Here is a 21,758-nt window from a genome sequence, read left to right on the forward strand (position 1 = left end):
ATGGGCCTGTGAACGCGGTGAGTCTCGTACAGCGCCCCATGGCGCCCCATGCATGCAGACAACAAACGCCTAGGTGGTTGGGAGGTGATGCAAAGACGCCACCACAAACACCACGACACAAGTGAAAAAGACGAGTAGTCGCCCAACACAGAGCAGCTCACATGCTTGCAGGAATGGGTGGAGGGAGAAAGCCCCCGAAGTCCACCGTACATGCGAAGATCTTTCTTGCGCTCTTATAGAGAAGGCGAAGGCGAACCATGAGAAGAGGCGAGTCACGCAGGGAGAGTCATGCTAGATTCAGATGCGCAGCGCACACCAGCCGTCTGCCGGGAGACATCCAAGCAAAAAGAAAGAAACACAGACATGCTGTCTTTGGCTTGCGTGTCGGCGGCTCACAAATGCCATGTCGCACCAAGAACATCGCGATAGTGTCTCGGGGTGGCTTGCACCCCCCCCCGCCACGCCTTCCCTCTCTGCGGGCCCTCTATGTGGACTTGCCCTCCTTCATCTTCTGCCCTTCCTCAGCAACGAAACGCTTCGCCCGCGCCAAGACGTTCTCGTCACGGCTGCTGAACAGCGTCTGGTCCTCGCGCTCGGAGGTGGGGTTGTACACCGGGTTCATGGCAATGCAGTCGTAGTGGTTGCCCGTGTACACGAGAAAAGCGCGCACGGTGTAGCCCATTCCTGTGCCGAAGCGCTGCAAGGTGACCGACTGCAGGTCCAAAGCGAAGATCTCCGTCTTGTACAAAAAGGACAGTATCTCCAGCTCAATGGCGCCACCCCACGTGTCCTTCTCCGAAAGCCACGAGGCGTACGCGAGCGGGTCCATGCCCAGCGTATTCACGTTGAACATTTCGGGGTGATCCAGTACGGCCTGCACGCACTCCTGCCGGAGCTGCGGCCCCTCGGTGCGGCTCTTGTCGCGCAGCACGTAGGCGCAGGCGTGGAAAAGGCAGCTGTTGTCCGCTGGGCATCGACGGCGCGTGAGGTGGGCCCGCTCAGGGGCCGGGGGAAGATAGCGCTCTCCTCTGTTACCGAGCTGCACTTTGGCCTCTCCCTCTTGAACAATCAGCATGTCATTAGCGCGCAGCTTGAGTGCACTAAGGGGGCTGTCGGCGGCCAGATCCACCGCCTTTGGGGGGAAGCCGGCGAGCACGCGCAGCCGCTCGAGTGCTACCTCCGATTTCCGGGACAGCAGCGCGGCAGCCTCGCCCCAAGTTCCGCTAGAGTTCAGCTCCACCTGCTCCGGTGTGCTGCTCTTCGGTGTACGAATCCGTACGGATATGGACATTATGCACGGCAGGTGTCTTTCGGTCTGTGTTTGTGTGTGTGTCTGTGTGTTTGCAGGGCGGTGCGAGAATACTGAGAAGCGCGGTTCGACTGTGGGTGCGCACCTCCCACAAGATAAAGCAGTGAGGGGCTGCGGCACGGACGCCTTTCGGTGGATGCAAAATAGAAACAAAAAGGTGGAGAAGGCGCAACGGGAACGCAGCACTTCGTGTGTGCTCTGCTGCAAACGTAGCAATGAGAAGACGTGAAGACATTGCGTAGCACACGCGTGAGAGACAGGCCAGTGAAGAAGAGCAAATGTTGTCAGACAGAGAGAGCGTGTGTGTGTTTGTGTGTGTGCCGTGCATCCCATGAAGGCGTGTGCGGCTTTGGCCTCGCTGGCGCGCCTGCACTTCGCCATAAACGGACGTTCAGGCCGTCACTGTGTGTGCGGTGCAGTACATGCTTGCACAACGCGCAGCAGTGGCATCGCGCGCTCTCCTTGCCACACATGCGTGTACAAGAAAACAAGAACACTCTGGAGCGACGCGAAGGCGCCATCGAGAGATACAGCTCATGTCGCCTGTGGGAGACGCCGTGTAGTTGTTCTGCTGCGTTGAGGCGTGGGTGTTGTTGTATCGCACCACTACATGCTGGGAAAAGGAGAGAGAGAGACACTGGTCAGCACCAATGATCAAGCTATATTACATCCGCTTCTCCCTCCCTGCCCACGCCGCCCTCTTTCCTGGCCTCCTTAAGCGAGGATACATTCAAGTAAGGACGGGTGCCTGAAAGATTGGGGCACCCACGTGGCAGCTGAAGAAAGTCCGCATCGCCGCACAACCGCAACGCTACCGTACGGAGGGCGGCGGTGATGCAGACAAGCGTGCCTGTCACCGACAAGTCCAAGAACGAACACACAAAAACGCACACGTGCACGTACATCGGCACAGCCGGTGGTGCAAGGCACACTCCTACACAGGCTCAAGCATGACCGCCTCCCCCTTGTCGCTCACCCCACGAGCAGACACGACTGGGCAATATCAGAGGCGCGCGCGTGAAAGGCACCAGCACACAAGACAGCAGCAGAGAAGACGGCACACGCACCCTCTCCCGCCCGCCGCTACAAGGCAGCGTCTGAGGGGCGTGGTAGCCGGTTGAAGAAGCTCATGTCGCCTGCGGCAGCCATGGAATTGTCGAAGGCGGCACAGTACTCCCGCTCTGCCGCGGCGGCTGAAACGGTCACAGCTCCCGTCGCACTCTCCGCGGACGTTTGTTTCGTCTTTGCCTTAGGTGACGACGAGGGTAAGTGTCGGTACAGCGTCGCGCGTTGCTGGTACACCTCGAAATGGCGACGGTACGTCTTCTCCTCAAAGTCACTGAGGGAGTCCGGGTCGCGGTGCGCCTTTAGGTAGAGCGCGATGTACTTGAGCGCGGACTCCTCGACGGAGAGCCCGGGGTAAATCGGGCGCGCCTGCGCGACCGCGAGCAGCGCCAGAGCTACCGGATCGTACAACTGTCGCTGGATGTACTCCTCGTGATCGACGATGTCGGATGGAGAGGTGCCGGTGGGCAGAGGACGCCGCAGCATCTGTGGCAGGTGAGCCCCATCGACGTACTGCCACGGACGGCGCAGGAACCGTGCCATGTGTTCCTTGTTACGCAGCGCGTACAGTTTGCCGTCGTACTCGACAACGCAGTCGAGCAATCCCTTTTTGGCCACCGGCTGAATCACCCGACGCATCCCGCGAATCTCGCGCGTATCGTAGAGCAGTACTGGGCAGCAGCCCTCTAGTGCCAGGCAAGCCTCGTCCACCGGATGCAAAATGATGACGGGGAAGTGCTTCGGCATCGGCTTCGCCTTCGACGCGTCCGTCACCGTCGTCGGGTCAACAAGGAAACGCTCGAGGTACTCGGCGGAGCTGAAGAAGAAGTACTGATTCAGGTAAATCGCACCCCAACGCAAGTCCACCTCATTTGTGGCAGGCAGCCAAAAAAGCGTCGACATAGCGGCCGCCGCGGCGATGGCCTGGGGCGCGTGTACGCTGCGCACAAGGTCGTCGTGCTCAAGCCACTCGTACGGGCAGAAGGCGGTGAATTGGGACAGGTGACGGTGTACATAGCTGTAGACTTGATAGGAGTTGTGTAGCCGAGCTGGAAAAGCACGCTGCTCTCGCAGCACGGACTCCTGTGTCTGCTGAACGTACTCCTCGACACCGTGAACTGCCGCGACGAGGTTGCTGGCGTCGAGGGGCACGCTCGGCCGGGGAAGCGGCAACCGCACGGCCGCGTGGCGCTCCAAAGCGGCCACGGCAGCGCTCCACCCATCGGCTTCTCCATCCGCGTCCGGCGCTGAGTGGTCATCTGCCCTGCCATCCCTCAAGGGGGCCGATGAAGCCGCCATCACCTTGACGATCGGCGCAGCGCACGCTACCCGCGGGAGGGCCTCCGCTGACATGGCGGTATGCGGCAAGTTGTGCAGCACCGCACCGCTGTGCTTCACCTCCGCCGTCGACAAGTACAAAACGAGCAGCTTTTGTACAAGGGTAGGGTCTGCGCTGCCTTGCTGAGCCGCCAACATGCAGTCAAGCTTCAGCGCGTGCCAGTGCGGGTGCACCGCCCCCCAGGCCAGGAGCGACGAAACAGACATGCACCTCATACCTAGGTTGAACGCTACAGAGTCGGCCAGCACGCGCTCCTTGGCGCTGCCCTTCTCCGTGGCGTAACGGACGTCGTGCTCGTACACGGACACGACGGGCTGCTGGAGAAGCGTCGGGTTTGGTGGTGCCTGGCGCATGAAGGGCCACGGATCGCGTACGAAACAGAGAAGCGAGTCGTCGTCCTTGAAGAAGTAGAGACGGTGGTTCACGCGCGCCACTCGCGGCGCTGCCTTTCGCTGGCATCGCCGCTTGCGCCTCTCGACCACGTCGCGCAGCTCCTGCACCTCGTCGGACAGTACCTCGCTCAGAACCTCTGGCTCCTCTAACTCGTTGTCGTCGCCAGCTTCCGCGTCACCAGCAGCGTCGTCGGCGTAGAAGCCCTGTGCGCTCTCCTGCAGCGGCTGCTCCGGGCCGACGCGCACGCCGGCGGGCTTCCAGGCGCAAGCGGTCTGCGGGCCTTCTTGGCGATATCTGTACAAGCGCACCGGGTCCTCGTAGCCGAACGACGACAGATCGCAACCGCCAGCCGTCAGGCGCGCCATTGCGTCTTCGAAGCGCATAACCTCTGGCACGTAGAAGAGCGAGGCACGGTGGCGCATGTGGCGTCCCAGGGCCTCAACGACGGCACGGCAAACCGTCTCCCTCGCAGCCCTGCCGTCGACCCGTACCACCTCAACATGCCGCTCTTCGATAATGCCCATGAACTCATCCAGCGCCTCTTCCTGTGTGGGATGGTCTTCCTCCATGCCCAGCTGGCCTTCTCCGTGGATGGCGGCAGCAGCCGCCGAGTCCAAATCGTCGTGGTCATCGCCGCTTTGCGCGTCGCCAGAGTGCCCTTGCGCGGGCGGCGCCTCCGCCTCCTCCTCCGATGGGGAATCGACGTCATTCGCGCCAATGTGCCGACGACGCCACTTCCGCAGCGCTTTTTCGCGGCGTCGCTGCAGCCGTGCGGCGTCGCGGATGGCTTGCGTGGCCTGCTTCGTGGCTTCCACCTCCTTTGCGGCAGTGTCCTGCACGCTGGCGTGCTCGACTGCCTCGCGCCGCTCTGTCGCGCGCAGTGCGCCTCGCTGCGCAAAGGTCTCCTCGTCGATGTTGAGCCGCATCACCACCTCCGGGATGCAGCCTTCGTCAAAGAGGACGTCGAGGTCGCCGTCAGAGAACGGCGGGCAGATCATCACATAGCCGAGCGTATCGAAGGGGCGGAAGCGCGTCACACAACTGGCAATGCGCAGGTATGCCTCACTCAGGCGCGCCTGCTTGTCCTCGGGGTCCTCCGGCTCGAACTCGAGCTTCTCCTGCAGGTCAGCCTCTTTGGCTTCGTCCCAGACATCCTCGTTATCGTTGTCCTCCTCGTCCACGTCCGCGTCGCTGCGCGCGGCACGCTCCTCCTCGCGCTGCTCACGTTCCTGCAACAGGCGCTCAGCCTCTGCCCTGGCCTTCAGCTTCGTCTTCTCCTCCCGCGCCCTGTTGCGCACCTCCTCTAGCAGCATGCGCGCGCGGTCAACATACGGGTTCGTATCTTCGCTATCCTGAGGGATGTACACGCCCCTTACCATGCCACCTCCTGGCGTCAGGACCGCCTCGACACACTCCTCGAAAAAATGGCGGTCGTATACAAAGAAAGGCACGCGATAAGCCTCCTGCAGCCCAGCTGCGAGTGTCTTCTTGCCGGAGCGCGTCGGCCCCACCAACCACACGCGAGGCGGAAGCGTCTCAGGAGGTAGTTCGCCGACGTAGCGCTGCGGACAGCGCGCGAACGCGTCGCGCGCCTCCTGGGTGGCGAACACGTAAAGACCGTCCACGAAGCGCAGGCAGAACTCCTGTCGCCCGCGAACGAGGATGCCGCGCTCACGCAGCGTAACGGGACAATTGTCGAGACGCGACCCGAACTGATGCAGGAAACGGCGCATCGGCCGCGTAAGGGGGTGGGGCGGCGGTTGCGGCACTCGGGGAGCCGCGTCGCCATCGGGGTTCAGTAACGCCGCCTCCTCGGCCTCCTCCTCGGCCTCTTCGTCGAAGGCGTCCTCCTCCTCCTCTCCGAGTGCTTGATCCACAGCGGCCTCGCTGGCTTGAATGGCGAGCGGGTCCAGCAACTGCATCACCTCTGCGATCACCTCGTGCACCACCGGCGTCTTGGGCAAGGAGATGGTGAGCACGTTAAACGGTTGCGACTGCCGCGCGCTCGGGTGGCTCCTGCTCGCCATCACAGAGCGCCGCTCGACTTTTCGGGCCCTTTTCAGCAGTCTCAGCGTTTGCGAAAGAACCGGCAGGTCACTCCCGTTTGCGCTGCCCTTCTCCGTTTCTTCGTCCTCCTCGGCCATCTCCGCGACCGGCGCGTCGGCAGGGCGCAGAACCAGCACCGTCTCCGGAAGCAGGTCCCCTTCCCACAACCCATGAAGAATGTCCTTCTGCAGATCCACCGACGTCACTGCCGAGAGCAGCAGTGGCGCGGTGCATGCCGCCTTCTCTTTCGCTGCTCGAATATGCATCGCCTTTTCGTCGGCCATGCTCTGCGGGCCCTCCAAGAACATCGTGCGAGGAACACGTCGGCGCGCCCCGACAGAGGCTGCGGCGCTACCCTGCCGGTCCTGTAGCGCTTGCTGCAAGAATGACGCACGCCCTGGCCCACTAGCCTTCTTCTTGAGCTTCGGTTTCTTGGGCTCCATCTTGCCCTTTTTCTTCTTTGCCTGCGCTTTGGCGGCCAGCTCTAGGCGCTCCGCTCGCGCCTTACGGGCCTCCTCCTCAGCCATCTGCCGGCCGACGCACGCTGCGTGGCGCGCCTGCAGAAGCGCCTGACGCGGCTCGAGCAGCTTCACGAACTCCGAGACGGTATACGGCGTCAGGTTGAGCTGCGCCGCCACCTCGCCCACCACGCGTTGCATGGTCTCTACCATTGCGTCTTTGGAGTGAACCAGCGTGTCGTCCGCTACCACGAGCACCGGTTTGCGGTCGGGAGAGCGGCGCTGACGCAGGTACTTGATGGGGAAGTCCACGAACGCGGCCCGCTTGCTGGTAGACGCGAAACAGTAGTAGTGGCCGCGGTAGGTGCAGGCATAGCAGGCTGCACCTTCAATCAGTACATGATCCTCGAACGCCGTGACAGGGCAATATCGCTTCCACACGGGTGAGAGTGACAGCCCCGCCTCCTCCGCCGCCTCCTCTACGGCACGACTGCGCTCCTCGTCTGCGGCGACGGAGGTGCTCTGCCCGTGTGCGCCGTCTTCGCCGCCGTCCTCGTCCTCGCCCGTCTTCGCACAGCCGAGCAGCGCCGGCTCTTCGCACGGGTACAGGTGAAACACGTGCGCGATATACGACGTAACGTGCCCGATGCTGGCGGACGCAATAGGGTCCACGAGTAGGTGGTGGTGTATACTCTTGGCAAACTCAACATGTTTCCGCCAGCTGGAAGTCCAGTCCTGCTCCTCCAGAGAAGGAAGACGAGCGGCAGCGCCCTCTGCCGTTGTAAAGGAAAGCTGCGCCCCCGCCTCGATGCGGCCATCGTGGATAAGCGATGCGAGGCGCAGACGCACCTCTGCTGCTCTTCCTGCCGCCAGGGGAGGCAGGGAGGACCTCTTCGTGTGCCCCGCCTCCTCAGCTGCGTCTTCCTCGTCGCGCTCGGCAACCGCGCCCTTCTCCTCCTCCTCCTCCTCCTCCAGGGCCAGCAGAATGCTTTGTGCCTCGGCCGCCTGTTGACGGGCCAGCTCCAAGTCGGCAGCTGGCGGCGCTGCCTTCCCCGTCGCGCCTTCCATCTCCACCAGGTGTGCTAGAATCTTCTCGCAATCAGCCCGCATCTGCGCCTTCTCCAAAGCCCGTGCCTTCTGCGCTTCATCCTTGACGAAGGCGTCCCACGCCTGCTGCGACGCCGCTGCCGCAATGGCAATCCTGCCACTCGCGTGCTCCTGGTACACATCCGGAACGGCGGTGCACACCTCCACAACGTGGTCTGGCCTCGCCATCTCTGACAGCTGCAGCGGTCGCACAAAGTGCTCGAGAAACGCGTCGGTGGTCTCTGCTGTGGAGAACATGGTGTCACTGAATATGTAGCCCCGGTACTCGGCACGCGCGCTTGTCATGGCGTCCTGCAACAGCTGCACCTGCACCTTCATCGGCACTGCAATGCGCTGTGCAAGGCACACCTCCAGCTCCTCAGCGACAGCCCTTTGCGCTGTATCGCGCAGCGCAGCCATGGCCAGCTCCAGCACATCCAAGTGAACACAATGCAGCTCCTCAGCTAGTTGTCTGCCCACCTCGCTCTTTCCAATGCCTGCAGGCCCGAGGAGCAGGATGCGCGGGCACCTATGGCGATGGTAGCGATCGATCTCCTGCTGCACGACGCGTAGCTCATCCGGCATGTACAGCGAAACAGGGCTCGTCAAGTACCGACGCCAGCTCGGCAGCGTCACCTCCTCCGGATGGAGGAAAAACTCAGCGCTCATGCGTGCGGCTTGCTGCGCCGTGTTTACAGGACCGTCCTCGTCGTGCTGAGCCATCACATGCTCCGTGCGGTGCACCAGCTGTTCCAGATAGGCGGCCGCGTCGCGGCGCTGCGCGTACACCGCGCACATTTCCTCGCACGCCAGCTCAAACTGTGTTGCGGTAAATTGGCCGCGCGGGTCGCAGTACCGATTGTACACGTCCTCGGCAGCCGCATTCGACCTCGACGCATCCGTGTTGCAAAAATGCAGTCTGTGGAACCAGTCGAAGAAAATGCGAAACTGCGCAAGAGTGAGGCTCGCGTCGCTCCGGTCATCATTCAGCTGGAGTTTTCCAAAGAGGTTATCGTACACAGCAGGGTACCATCGAAGCGGCAGCACCTCTACGTAGTCGATCACCGGCGCCTCTAGGTTTACCGCCGCTGCCGTGCGTCGGATGGTGAACACCTCTGTCGGTGGTAGCAGGCTGTACGGCGCCTCGTCGCTCACGACGCAGTCCACGAGCTCAGCGTTGAATTCCACCCACAGACTCCGCTCCTCCTCGCCCTCTTGCGCAGCAATCATATCAGGCATCCAGCGGGATGGCACGCTCTCTAGAAAAGCGATGAAGTCTTCTCTGGTGTAGGTCTCTCGCAGCACCCTCGGCGCATCTGGGGCCTCTGCCTCGTCACCGTGGGCTTTGCCGAGAGACGGCGCGCGCAGAGCCCCTTCCACGGAGGCCTCGGTGTCTGACTCGATCGCGTTGCTGTGCAGGGCGAGATAAACGCAGGTCACCAGGTGTGCCATCTCTGCGCGCGGCAGAACGACGGACAGCAAAGATACGGGCCCCGCGCCTCTATGTACATCAGCGCCCAAGCTACCCTCCGTCTTGGCCGTTTGCTGCAGCGGTGCGGCTCCCTCGGCTTCCTTTGAGGCTTCCGTATTGATGCAATGCTGCTTCTGCACGGAGGGAAGGGAACGCCAGAGTCTTTCCCATGCATCCTCGGCGGAGACGAGAGGAGCGGCCTCGGCGGCCACCGTGGTCGGCAAAGTTTTTCTCATGGTGCGTCACGCGAGACGAAAAAAAAAAGCAAGAGAATGAAGTGCTAGCACAGAGCTGCCGTAATCGCCAGACCCCAGTGCGCCGTCGAAATGGAGATGAGGTGACTGGACCCGATGGCAGCGCGCGGAGGTCCGTGCGTGTTGATGTTGTCCTTCTCTTTCCGCGGATCGTGCGAGAAAGCGCACGATGCGAAATCCCCGGTGCACGCTGTGTGTGTGTGTGTGTGTGTCTGTGTACGTCCGGGCACAAAGCAGTGAGCGCGCTTCCTCGCACGAGCCTCGTGAATCCTTCTATTCTTCCTTCAAAACGGTGCTGCCGAGTGGCGCGTGCGCCCAGGACAACGTCCAAGAGCAGGTTGAGCGAGGGAGCGAAACGAGCACCGCAGCGAGAGGCGCAGTGGAGATGAGGCAGACGGACGCAGGAAAGGTGAGAGAGGGTAGCGGCGAAGGCAAGGAGAGACGAGCGTCTGCCTCAAGAGTCGAAGCACGCTTGAGCGAGAGGGGGACTTGTGGGAAGAAGGCAACCACATGTCTCCCCTCTCTTGCTCATGATGCTCCTCACAGTCTCGTGCACTCCGACATGGCGGAAGGCTTGGATAGGGAGAGCGGGAGCCACCACCACCAAACCGTCCTACATCGCCTCCCTCACGGTACATGCACCACAGTGGGTCGCATACGCATCATCGCCCACGGATACGTGATTGACGGAGAGCTTCTGCAACTGGCTTTCGTCCTGTATGGCCGTCATCCCTTTAGCGAGCTCGTTTTCCGGCTGGTGCTGTGGACTTTGTCGGCCAATCGCCGCTTCTGACTCGCACGCGTGCCCGGAATGGCAGGATCGTCCCACTACCTGCGCGCAGGCGCCTCCTCGACGAGTGAAGCGGAGGAACCACGAAGGTGAAGGAGAGGTGACGAAGGCGGAGCCAAAGAGCGAACTAAAAACGAAACGAAAAGCCCACTCAGCTCGAAAAACAACAACGAAACACACGCTTGACGCCGCACGATGGAGAGAAAGAAAACGGGGAGGGGAAAAGGCCCCAAGTCTCCGTCGCCTGTCCACACTTGCAACGTACTAGCTCACCCACTCCCCCGACACTCGTGTGTCATTCAATTACGTGCGGCGTTGGCGCGTCACGCATCGACATCCGGCGGTTCAGGGATGTCGGCCCCTTGAATCCACTCGGCGCGGCGCAGTAGGTCAAACGCCGGCTGAAACAACTCGGCGGCCATCACCGAGGTCAAGCTGAGCGGAGGCAGCTGCACCACCTCCAGCATAGCGTGGGCATCCATCCACAGCTGAATCGTCATTTTGTCACGGTCCGTCGCTGTCTCCATGGTGACGCGCTGCCCACCAACCGTCGATACGGCGCCCCCGCTGACCTCCTCGCTGTTGTCAGGAGTAACCTCCGTCGTCTGCAACACCGAAGCCCCCTCCTTGCGACGGCGCAGCTTCTCCCAGCTCTCCTCCGTCTTCTTTGCCGTGAGTAGCGTTTCTCTGGCCAGCGCCACAAAGTGCGACATGACTGTCCGCAACATATCCGCCACGCTGTCCTGAAGCGCAGCCCCAGTAAATCCGCTGCGCTGCGCATCCTCGGCGAACTTTTGCAGTGGCTGTAGCGCAGAAGCAACGTACCAGGAGGCGGCGGACGGCATCGTCTTGCGCGTGTGGGAGTATGCTGAGCGCACGGACTTGATATTTTGCAGTGGCACTACCGCAGCGTCGGTGATCTGATGCACAAGTGTTGCCCTCGCCCGCTGCACGAACTGGCCGCACACGGACGCGCTGGCAAACTGCAGCACTTCCGTGACAAGGTCCGCCGTGCTGCGCTCGGGCGCAGGTGTAGTGGCGGTCGTGGCAGTCACGGAGGCCATTGCAGCCAACTCCTGGCCTGACTCAGCTGCCAGTCGCCCGAGAATGACATGCCGCAGCTGTCCCGTCAGAAAGCTGCTCAGTGTGTGCGCGTCAGCGATCGCTACCAGCAGCGTGCCGTGGGCCCCCGCGGCAGGCGTGCTGCCGTTTTCCGACGCTGTTGTGCTCGTCTGTCTATCCTCAGCTGACGCCCCGCCGCTCGAAGCCGGCGTCGCCGCGGCTACAGCCTCCTGCACCCGCGTCAGGACCCGGTAGCAGCACACGACAGTCTGTCGTAGAAACCACGGCGTGCACAGCAGCGAAAACACGGAGGATGAGAAGAGGTGCAGCAGCTGTTGATGTGCAATGTAGAAGAGGCGGAGTTGGTATTGGCTGTTCGTCGCCGCTGGGAGGCGATCAAGTGGGGATGTGACGGACTGCACCGCCTTGTCCACCTCACTCACGCGCAGTGCAGCGTAGACGTTGATATTCCACTTATGGTTCCACAGGACGACATCCGGTGATCGACGCAGAGCTGCCAGCTCCTCCAGGTCCGCGCAGGAGCTCTCAACGATCGCGAGCAGCTCGTAGGCCGCCTTGTACTTCACCTGGAAGTGATTCGGGATGCCGACCTCGTACAGCGACGGCAGCTTCTTCACCAGCGTCTCGCTTAAGATGGGCCACACGATCGTCGCCGTTGGGTGCAAGGCGGTGCCGTAGTGCTCGCGCAGCAGCGGTAACAGTGGCAAGAAAGTAGTCTGTACTACTGCTTTCACCTGCTTCAGAAGCGCCACCGTGCCCTCGACGCTTTGCCGAGCCTGTGTTGCCGCTTTCCACGTAACCACCGCCTCCAGCGGCGGACGCAGCACGGCGTTGCGGAACACCGCGGCCAACTGCTTCACCTCTCCTGCCTGGGCGTAGAGCTCAATGATGCGGCCGAGAAGCTGCTGAGCGACAGGCGAGCCGACCGTCATACGCGCGGAGGTGGCGGATTCATTGCCCGCCACCGCACATGGAGACGACGTCGAAGCAGCACCGCTGTTCTCTGAGGTGGGGCGGAAGACGAGTTGGCTGGTGTGAACCAGGACCAGCTCCAGCGCACCCATTACGGACTGCTCGGCAGCGGCTACGTATGCCATCAACTCCATCTTTTCCTGCTGGCGCGATGGCAACGAGCCGAGGCGCTGGTAGGTTTCCTTCAGTTCCTGGAAGAGCAGCACCGCGTCCTCGAGTACATCCAGTGCGGCGTCGGAAAGAAGGGTATCGGACGCAATCGAGAGGGACATCTTTCCGGGTGCGGCGCCGCTCTTGTCACTGTCGTCGCGCGATGCCATCGTGAGCGGGAACATTGATGCACTAGCCGCACTCGTGCCGGTGCCAGTGGCCGCGCTGCGCGCCGTCGTTGCCGCAGAAATCACCGTGATGTGTAGCAGTTCAGCTAGGTCGTCCAGCTGGTACGCGACCGTCTCGTACACAACCATGCACTTTAGGTACATCGCATCGAAGGCGCGCTCCATCTCCGCATCACACGCCGCTTTCACCTTGCCCTTCACCTTCAGCGAAGTCATCGACAGCTGGCCAACGACGGAAGACAGCTTCTCCATCGCTGCGGTGAGGGGGCGCTCCATGTAGGAGAGCTCGTCGCGCATCCCCACGAGGTGGCCTGAGACGTTCACAAACGCCGTGTGGACGTCGGTGTTCACGCACTGCGCAATCTTTTCCTCCAGGTATTCGGCATAGGCGTGCAGGTCTTGCGACAGCGAGGCGAGCGGCACGCCATGCTGCACCTTGCCCTTCACAAAAGCCAGCGGATCGTAGGCGGGAAGCCCACGCGGGCCGCGCCGTCGTTGCGCGACGTCGTGGCCATTCACTGAGTCAAATGAGGAAGAAAGCGAGGAGGCGTCACTGGGCGACGAACTTGAGCGACTGTCGGTGGGGTTGTTCTCGTCCACGATGATGCCGAACTCGTGCTCGGCGAAGCATAGCTGAATGAGCTTAAGCTGCTGCTTTAGCTGCTCGGCATCTGTCTCGGCGTTATCGGACGACGGGGCTGTTGGTGCCGCGCCACTCTGCCCCAAAACGGGCTGGGTAAGCGGGCCTTTTGAGCCGTTAGCGGAGGCCGGCGGAGAGGCCGTCTCAGAAGGGATGGCGTTGTCCCTGCTCGGCTGCCCGTAATCCTGCGGCGACTCCGCCGCAGCGGAGCTGTAGCTCATGACCGCCCGCACCCCCACCCCGCACACACCTACTCAAAACTCCGAAGCAACGAGTGAACAGAGGCACACGTCGAAGATTCTATTCGAGAGAGCGTGCCGTAAAGACGTGTCTGAGCAACAGAGAATGACAAAGACCACGCAGAAAAAATGAGAAGGGCAAGTATGCCACTCCAACGGCTTCACACGCACGAGTACCTGGGAGGGTTTTCCACGACACCCTCGCTGATGCGATGATGAGGGATAGAGCTGTTTCCCTCTTCCGCCTCTCCCTCCTCCGTGTGCTCGTTGCACCAAAAGGCAGGAAAAAGGTGTGCAGCGGTGCGCATGTGGGCGCCAGGTACAACTCATCATCACGGAGAAGCATACAAAGAGAACGGAGATGGCAAAGGAAGACATGGCGACCGCAGGGGAAGCAGCTGCGACGCGCAGCATCTCTATGTGGGCGGCATGCGCGCCCACCTGCACACATGCACACTACCTCTGGAAACGTCCGTGGAAGGAAAGAGCGAAGTTCGCTATTGATGAGCGGGCCGGAAGAAGGGTCTCCCATATCCAGAATGGGAGACAAAGAGGCCTGGCCAGGCGTGCCGACAATGCAGCCTGCTGCGGCCAAGAAGCCGTTTTCGCCTGCACGTATGCGCTTCGCTCGCCTTCTGCTCTCCTCCTGCTCTTGGCCGTGACTGGGGCGCGCTACAGCGCTTCGCTCGCTTTTTTTCTTTCTTCGGCACATGTGGATTCCTTACGCCTCTCACACGTGCGCATACGCCATGCATGTGGCGCTGTCTCTTGTCACACATACACACACATGCACACACAAGGCACAGATATACACACGGCGCACCGTTTCGCAACAAGGGCCCGACCGGTCTCCTCACACTCGTACTGCAGCATAGGAAAGGACAGACAGAAGGGTCCCCGCAAAAACAGAGCATCAGTGCGCCCCCTCCCCCGCAACGTGGAGACTTCAACGCATGCGGCCGCTACCATGCCAGAAAGAACGAGTGCAGCCGTACAAGAGAGAGGACCACACACAGAGGGGGAAAGAGAGCAGGTGAGCACAGAGCAGTCATCTCGAAAAGCCGAGCCTGTTCTTCGACGCTTCACGCCCAATCCCTATCCGGCACCCTGAACAACACCAACAGTCAACTACGGTGAAGCGGTGTCGGTGTGTGGAACTTGAGCGGCCGCCTTAATTTTCTCCATGTGGCGCCGGCGAGCCTCGCCCGAGTCCACGTCCGCCTGAAACGCCTCCCGTGCCTCGTGGTGGCGGACTTCACGTAGCCACGTCAAGTTGCCACGCTCGTTCTCGACGCTGCGCGGCTCATACACGGCTTTTCCAAACTGCCAATCGAGGTGGTGCATCCGCTCCCATTCCTGCAGAACGGCGTCGCGATTGTCGGTCGGCAGGGCATGCACAAAGCCCAGCTGAGGCTGTAGCGGGTGCGACCGCATCACAGCTCGCGCTGCCTCAGGAATCTCCAGCTGCACCGGCTTGCGAGCCACCGTCACGTGTGTCAGGACGAAGTCGATGATGTTGGCCACGCTTTTCAGCTCCAGACGGTCGGCGGAGGTGGGGACGAGACGAAACACGCCTTCGACTACCTGGTCCAGCACGCGCTCGCGCAGTGTCTCCTCCTCGAAAACGAAGTTCTCAATGATGCGCCGCTCTGGCAGCTCTGTGAGCGGTTTGCCCTCAAAGTCTAGGCGGCGCAGCTCGTAGCCGTCGCGCTGTGTCTCGGCAAAGATCACTTCCGTCAGCTTGTCCAGGAGATAGCTCTGAATCTCCTCGTCGCTCATGCTCAGCACGACGTCGGCAAACTCGTCATCCCAGGCTGCGGGGCGAATGCCCCGCGGGCTCGGCGGTACGTAGTCGGCGGGCGCCACATTGGGCAGCCATGGGTACTGTGTGTGCCACCACTTCCACGCGTATGCCGACGTGCCGCGAGTGAGGCCGGCACCTTCCGGATTAAAGCGCTCTACGTAGGGCTGAGGCCGGTGAGAGTGGCCCTGCTCCCACTTCGTGATGCCCTGCGCCTCGCGCTGCCAGCGGTTCAGCTCCTTATATTTTTGCATGTGCGGACGGCCCTTGCGCAGCACATTCTTGTGCTGCGACTTGAGCACCAGCGCCGTGCATTGCAGCATGGGGCCGCTGTGTGTGGGTGACTTGAGAGTCTGTGTGTGTGTGTGTGTGTGTGTGTGCAGGCCTAGCCAGAGGCAGAAGCAGCGGCGATGAAAGAAGAGGCCGCTGTACTGTGCTCTGCTCCGACAGCGCAGAGAGAAGGTATGTGGAGTCGAGCGTCGAGTGAGGCGACGAAGAGGCGCGCAAGGCTCGAGCGAGATCGAGGGAGCGGGGCAGAGAAAGGCGAATGGGCCACGAAAATGATGGGGCATACCTGAGGGCGTGCGCCCGCCGGAGCACGCACGTGTGCCACGCAGGCGGGGGGTTCAAAGTCTGCAGCCTGTGTTCTCAAGAGGAGTCTCCCCCTTAGATCTTGCACTCTCGACAACTCCCGACACACAGCTCTAGAAATTGCAAAAGGCAAAACCCTGAGAGACTGCATCGACCCGTTACATGATATCCCCGTCCTCCGACGCGCACGTTGCATGGAGTGGTCGCTATGTCTGCGTACAAAACTTCAGTGTTTCGGCTCTCTCTTTAGATTGGGTTACCTCAAGTCGCTCTTCATTGGCGTTCATAATTATGTTACGGCACTTATGAAGGCTTACGCAGCAAGAGCACACACAGACACGAAGACGAAAACGGCTGACATCCCAACGACGGCAATGGCATGCCTCTTGTTGTTTGGGTTCTTGTGATGTGGAGCAAAAATATATAAAAAGAGAGAGGGGGCGAGTACTGACAGGGATGGCGGCCCGACATAGAGGGCGGGGAAGGGATAAAAAAGGAGCGTATGAGCGAGTGAGAACGAGAGACAGGCACACACACCCTCCAACACACACAAACGGATACTCCGGTAAGCAGCTCAGGACTAGCGCTGGGAGTATGGGAAGGATAAGGGCACGACCCACACTGTTGAGGAACCTCAGGAACGCATCAGCGCGAGGATATAGCACATGTCTCCCACCCGACCACTTCGCCTTGGCCCGATCCACGCTGCGACGTCTGAATACCCGACGGCTACGACACCATCGCGTCTGTCAACCTTTTCTGGTGCGCTCCCCCGCTTAATACAAGGGCTTGTGAGGAGGAGTGCAGAAGTAGGAGAAGACGGAGAGGCTATTCTGCAGATGCATACAACGGCCATCTAAAGGTGTGTGTGTGTGTGTGTGTGCGCACAAGCACAAGCACAAGGAGGTGAAACGCATGAAGCCATCTCCTGCCAGAAAAAAAAAAGGTAAAGCCGCAAGGAGGCTCAAAAAGACACAAGCAAAGGCAGAAGAAAAGCACGAGATCGTGTGGAACTGCCAACGCGGCGGGGGAACGGGAGGACTTCATCGTGCCGCCTCCACGCTGATGTGCGTGAGCACCGCCGCAGAGCACGCCCCCGTAATGGGCCCACACCTAGACGAACAATAGGAGAAAAAGACGGACGACTGTCTACAAGCATCTCTGCACACAAACTCAACAAGAGAGAGAGAGAGAGAAAAACAGCACAGACTCGTAGGGCAGCTACGCCGTGTCGGGGTACATCTGTTCCATCTGGTCCATGAACATCTTGTACTTTTCGTTCGTCCGATTCTCGCGAATCCAAGTCTGGGCCTCGGCATCATCGAGGTAGCCCTGCTGGCTCAGCTCCATCATAAAGTCAGAAACGATGTCCTTCATGAAGGGCCGCTGCTTGATGGATGCAATGCAGTTGAGGATGTCGCTGCCAGTAGACTTGTCTCCGGGGTGAGCTTCCTGCCACTTGCCGAGCACAGACGTCCACACCTCCAGGAAATCCTCCTCCCACTCCATCTGCGCACCCTCCAGCGGCACGTACAGCGCGTCGAGGTAGTTCGCCGTGCGTGCCATGACGTTACTCACCATCGACAAGAAGTCCATCGACTTCGTTGCCGTCACGCACGCCACGAAGCGGCTGTACACCTTGGGGAAGTCCTCCTTGACATTGTACGCCACAGCGTTTGTCAGGCACCATGAGTAGCCGCGCGTCAGCTCCTTGATGTCGAACATGCCGCTGTTGAGCGAGCTCATGAAAAGCTCCCGGTCCGCCTCTGAAGACGTCTCCGTCACCTTCTTTGCAATGACGAAAACAGCGCACATGCGGCACATGTGTGCGGCGTCCTGCGGCACCGCCTCCACGATCGCCTTGCCGGCAGCGGCCCAGTCCCCGTCCGTGTGCGCATCGCGGATGCAGCTCAAGATACGCGCGCTGAGGTCGGCGTCGACGCACTTCGGCGGTGTCGCCAGCGCCATCAACTTGCGGTCCTCATCGCTCATCTGCGGCCCAGACACCGAAGCCGCCTGCGGCACCATGGGCGGCGGCATCATACCCTCCCCTGGGAAGGGCGGCGGCGGCGCCGCGAACGGCGGCGGCGGCGGCATCATGTGGTCATTGCTGGCTGGGAACTGGCTGAGGTCGTTGAAGCTCGAGACGGGGCCCTGCCGCAGGCCTCCCGGGCCACCGCCACGGCCATACTTTTCGTCGCCTCTGTCCGCCATGCTCGAAGGCCGCGTCCCGCCACGGTTGCCGCCCGCGTTAGAGCTGCCCATGATGGGGCCGCGACCACCGGAGTGTAGCTGCTGCATCTGCTGCTGCCACGAGCCGCCGCTGCCGAAGTTGTTCGGCGCTGCATTGCGGTGCATCTGCTCGTTCGGTCCGCTAAAGCCGCCGGTGTTGCTGTGACTGCATGCGTTGTTGCTAGAGCGGTGGTTGGGGCGCTCGTTGTGGGTCGTGTTGTTGCTGTCGTCTGCGCTACCACCCGAGGAGCCCTGGGCAGAGCTCTCTTTCGGCTTCCACCCGTCGTTGCGCCACTCCAGCAAATTCTGAATGAGGAACCGGATGCGACGCGAGAAGCGAGGATCGTTCATCGACGAGTTCAGCGCGCGCCAGATGGTGTCGTGCGGGTGTGCCGCAGCAGCGGCGTCCTTCGGCACGTGGTTCAGCGCCATGCCAGCGTTTTCGTCGAACCGCTTGCCGATGACATTCATCAGACTCACCATCATCTCGAGGTCGGCATCCGTGGTGACCAGCTTGGGACTCGGTATAAAGCCCAGGACAAGCGCCGTCGAGCACACGGCCAGAATCACGCGGTGTGAGATGAGCGAGCGCATGTACAGTTCGCCAACAAATTTGATGTTCGCCATGTTGCGCTTGCGCAGCTGCTCCTCGGCCTCGGCGTTTCGGGGTGGCGGCTGGTTCACGAAGCTGTCGTGAAACTCTTGGCAGCGCTTCACCAACGCGTTGCGCACGCGTCCGTTTACGTTCTTCTGGTCATCGTCCCCCGCCTGTACCGCTGCCATGAGCTGGCCAAGCTCGGATGTGGGGTTTTCCGCGGCCTCCGCGACAAGGTCCTGCTCGTACACCTTGATGCGCTGACACAGCTGGGCGTAGATGCCGGAAAAGACCGGCTCCGCCACGGCCTTGTTGAAGATGATATCCACGGCACCCTTTAGCACCAGCGGATTCAACACCAGGTCCGGCGAAAGCGCTTCCTCCACCACGGCGTCGAAATTCTTGTCAGTGAGTTTGTTCAGCGAGCCCTGCACGCGGCGTAGCTCGAGCTCCGACGCGTCCATGTCCTTCTTGTCGCGAACGCGGAATCCGTTCTCGGACATGACGAGCTTAGGAATCTCTGCCTTGCGTTGCTTCTCCAGGCGGGCAGTCAGCAGCACGCGCTCTAGCGAGAAGTTCGGCTCAGGAATGGCAGTCCATGTGTCGCGAAAAGCGAGAATGTCAGCAAGCGTCATCTGGTTCTTCACCTTCTCCTCCTTCTGAGGAACGATACCGCGCAGGTTGAAGAGCATGATTGGAACTGGATAATGTTTTTTTTTCTTTGTCTTTCTTCTCCGAGACGGGTGGCAACGGGCCCCAGGCGATGTGCAGACGTAGTCGCCGAGGACTACTTGACTGTATCGCTGTTGTTTGAATGTTTCTTCGCAACTGACAGCACGCTCCGTGTCCTGCAGCCGCGCCTGTTCTTTTTTTTTTTGCTGTTGTTCTTTTCGTTTGTTTCCTGGACAACAGGGCAGAATGTGCCCCTCTCTCTCCTTTACGCCGTCACAAAATAAGGCAGCTCGGGACCACAACACAGCAGCCGTGGATGTCTGCAATGACGTCTCCAGCAGAAACGCCCCTGTGCGATAGGCGAAAAGGGGAGGGGGAGAACAACAATGGGGCGGCGCAGAGAATCGAAAAAGAACAGGGGAGTGTTAGCGCACAGGGAGAACGACAAAACATAAACGTGTCCGTCTCGTCGCGCGCACTGTGATGCTCAAAGCACGTTCTTCCGGTTATTCCTGTTTAAGAGAGAGGGAGGGAGGGAAGGGGAGGGGGGGTGGAGATGAGGGGAGTCAACAACAAAAAGAAAAACGAATACCAACCACTTCGTCAGCACACACGACACGGCCAGAAGACGGACCAGGGAAAAACAGAATGATACGAAAGCGGCCGAGCAGCGAAGGGCGACCGACGCGTACGCATTCGTTCCGTAGTTCCAACGAACGAAAGGAGGGCAAGAAGTAGAGACGGGGAGAGAAGGGGATATGTGCAGCATGCGGCCGCGCAGGAGACAGTGCGCCACGCCGGTAGATGGAATAACGGTGAGCGACGTGCAGCTATGCAGTAGTGGAGGTATCTGAAGGCGAGCCTCTCTTCCTGTCGTGTGCTCGCTTTCGTCTTGCTCACGCTGGCAAATGCTGAGCGGCACACAACGTCCTCTTTTATATCCGTTCTTGTTGTACTCATCCTGTCTGCGCTTCTTTTCCTCAAGATCTGACACAAAGCCGGGTGGCCCCGACTGGATGGGGAGAGAGGGGGGGGGGCTGCCCACCACGAAAGCGTCCCTTCTGGAAACCGTTTCAAACGGCCACAGAGCACAAGAGCCCTAGAGGCAGTCAGCGAGAGTAGCGGCATCGACACCAGCAGCTGCTGCCACGGTGTAAAAAGCAGTGAAACAAAGAAAGTAGAGAGGGCGTGCGCAGACACGCACGCAACAAGGCAGAAAGTACGCAGTCTTTACGGACACAGCAGCGGAATGGCCGAGCAACTATGGTGGCGCCAGCAGTGCATCAGTCAAAAGGCACGGAAGGTGAAAAGGGGTGAGGAAGAAACGGTGGTTCATGCCAACCAAATCTCCGGCCCCTCCTCCGTCTCCTTACCGCATACTAGCCAATGCGCGTCACGCGATTTGGCGTGCACCTCGTTTCCCTGGGCACAACAGCAATCGCGTCAGGGAAGACGATCGCATGCAAGTACGCCTGCTATGGTGTCAGAGGAGGTTGGCAGATCATACGGTGCAACGCGCTGATCGCTTCAGCGGCGGTGCGATTAGCCATGCGTGCTTCCACAATGGTGGGTGTTGGGTGGGACGTGAGGTGCGCGAGTCGATGGGCAACCACAGCCGCGGACTCGATTCTGAGTAGCACCTCCTGGTGCGGGGGGTATGTTGGAATCGGAAGTGGTCCGAAGGAACATCCGACGGACGGGCGAGCAGGTGGTTTCACTGCTGCAGCGCCTTTGGAAACAGTGGCCAACCACAAGCGCTGCTCCTCGATCGCTTGTGCGCGCGCCGAGTACTCGGCAGTCACAGCAAGATAAAGTTCCTCTGGAGAAGGAAGATCGAGAACGCTTACAAAAGGTGCGTCAGCACGTCGCGGCGATCGTTTTCTGCGCGGCCTGGACGGTTGCGGCGAGGGATTCATGGTGTTGCAAAAAGAAGAGGATCCTTCTCCGACCCGCGCAGACACATCTAGTACACTACACGGCGTGCTGCGCAGTTGTCCTTCCCCCCTACCTTGGCTTCTCCGTTACCCGAATGCGGAGTCGGCCTCTCATCTCGGGAGTGGCGAGATAAAAGTGAGACGTAGTCCCCCGGGGTGACGATCGAGACGAGCCTTTTGGTGATGACGTCGGGTCAGTGAGAACAAGGGAGCCTAGAGAGAAGAAAAAAAAAAGATGGAGGCGGCGCGGAAAACGCATCCTGGAAAGCCCAGACGAGTCCGCTTATGGCCCCCATTTCATCTCTCTTTTTTTCTCGTGACGATCCTCACATCGTCGCCACTGAAAAAGAAATATCGTGGAACGCGCAGTGAGTCCCGGCTCACCAAACTGGAGGGAGGGCAGACGACGCGTCGATCGGCACGGTGTCCGAAAGAGGCGTCATCTGTCGT

General features: G+C 60.6%; 5 protein-coding genes across 5 annotated transcripts; all 5 read right to left on the reverse strand.

Annotated features, from left to right (window-relative positions):
• Positions 1–484: 484 nt before the first annotated feature.
• LDBPK_366280 (hypothetical protein, conserved) lies at positions 485–1,642 on the reverse strand (the record flags this gene model as incomplete). The annotated part of the gene is made up of 1 exon (XM_003865692.1): positions 485–1,642. One exon carries the CDS (start codon positions 1,640–1,642, stop codon positions 485–487), a length of 1,158 nt encoding a protein of 385 aa, XP_003865740.1.
• Positions 1,643–2,392: 750 nt separating this feature from the next.
• Positions 2,393–9,403, reverse strand: LDBPK_366290 (hypothetical protein, conserved; the record flags this gene model as incomplete). The annotated part of the gene is made up of 1 exon (XM_003865693.1): positions 2,393–9,403. One exon carries the CDS (start codon positions 9,401–9,403, stop codon positions 2,393–2,395), a length of 7,011 nt encoding a protein of 2,336 aa, XP_003865741.1.
• Positions 9,404–10,534: 1,131 nt separating this feature from the next.
• Positions 10,535–13,465, reverse strand: LDBPK_366300 (hypothetical protein, conserved; the record flags this gene model as incomplete). The annotated part of the gene is made up of 1 exon (XM_003865694.1): positions 10,535–13,465. The coding sequence occupies one exon, from the start codon at positions 13,463–13,465 to the stop codon at positions 10,535–10,537; it is 2,931 nt and encodes a 976-aa protein (XP_003865742.1).
• Positions 13,466–14,611: 1,146 nt separating this feature from the next.
• Positions 14,612–15,607, reverse strand: LDBPK_366310 (hypothetical protein, conserved; the record flags this gene model as incomplete). Its single annotated transcript, XM_003865695.1, has 1 exon — positions 14,612–15,607. The coding sequence occupies one exon, from the start codon at positions 15,605–15,607 to the stop codon at positions 14,612–14,614; it is 996 nt and encodes a 331-aa protein (XP_003865743.1).
• A 1,489-nt stretch (positions 15,608–17,096) lies between these two features.
• On the reverse strand, positions 17,097–19,394 carry LDBPK_366320 (hypothetical protein, conserved; the record flags this gene model as incomplete). The annotated part of the gene is made up of 1 exon (XM_003865696.1): positions 17,097–19,394. The coding sequence occupies one exon, from the start codon at positions 19,392–19,394 to the stop codon at positions 17,097–17,099; it is 2,298 nt and encodes a 765-aa protein (XP_003865744.1).
• Between the last annotated feature and the right edge of the window lie 2,364 nt (positions 19,395–21,758).

The sequence above is a fragment of the Leishmania donovani genome, chromosome 36 (assembly GCF_000227135.1).
Source record: "Leishmania donovani BPK282A1 complete genome, chromosome 36".
Taxonomy (NCBI): domain Eukaryota; phylum Euglenozoa; class Kinetoplastea; order Trypanosomatida; family Trypanosomatidae; genus Leishmania; species Leishmania donovani.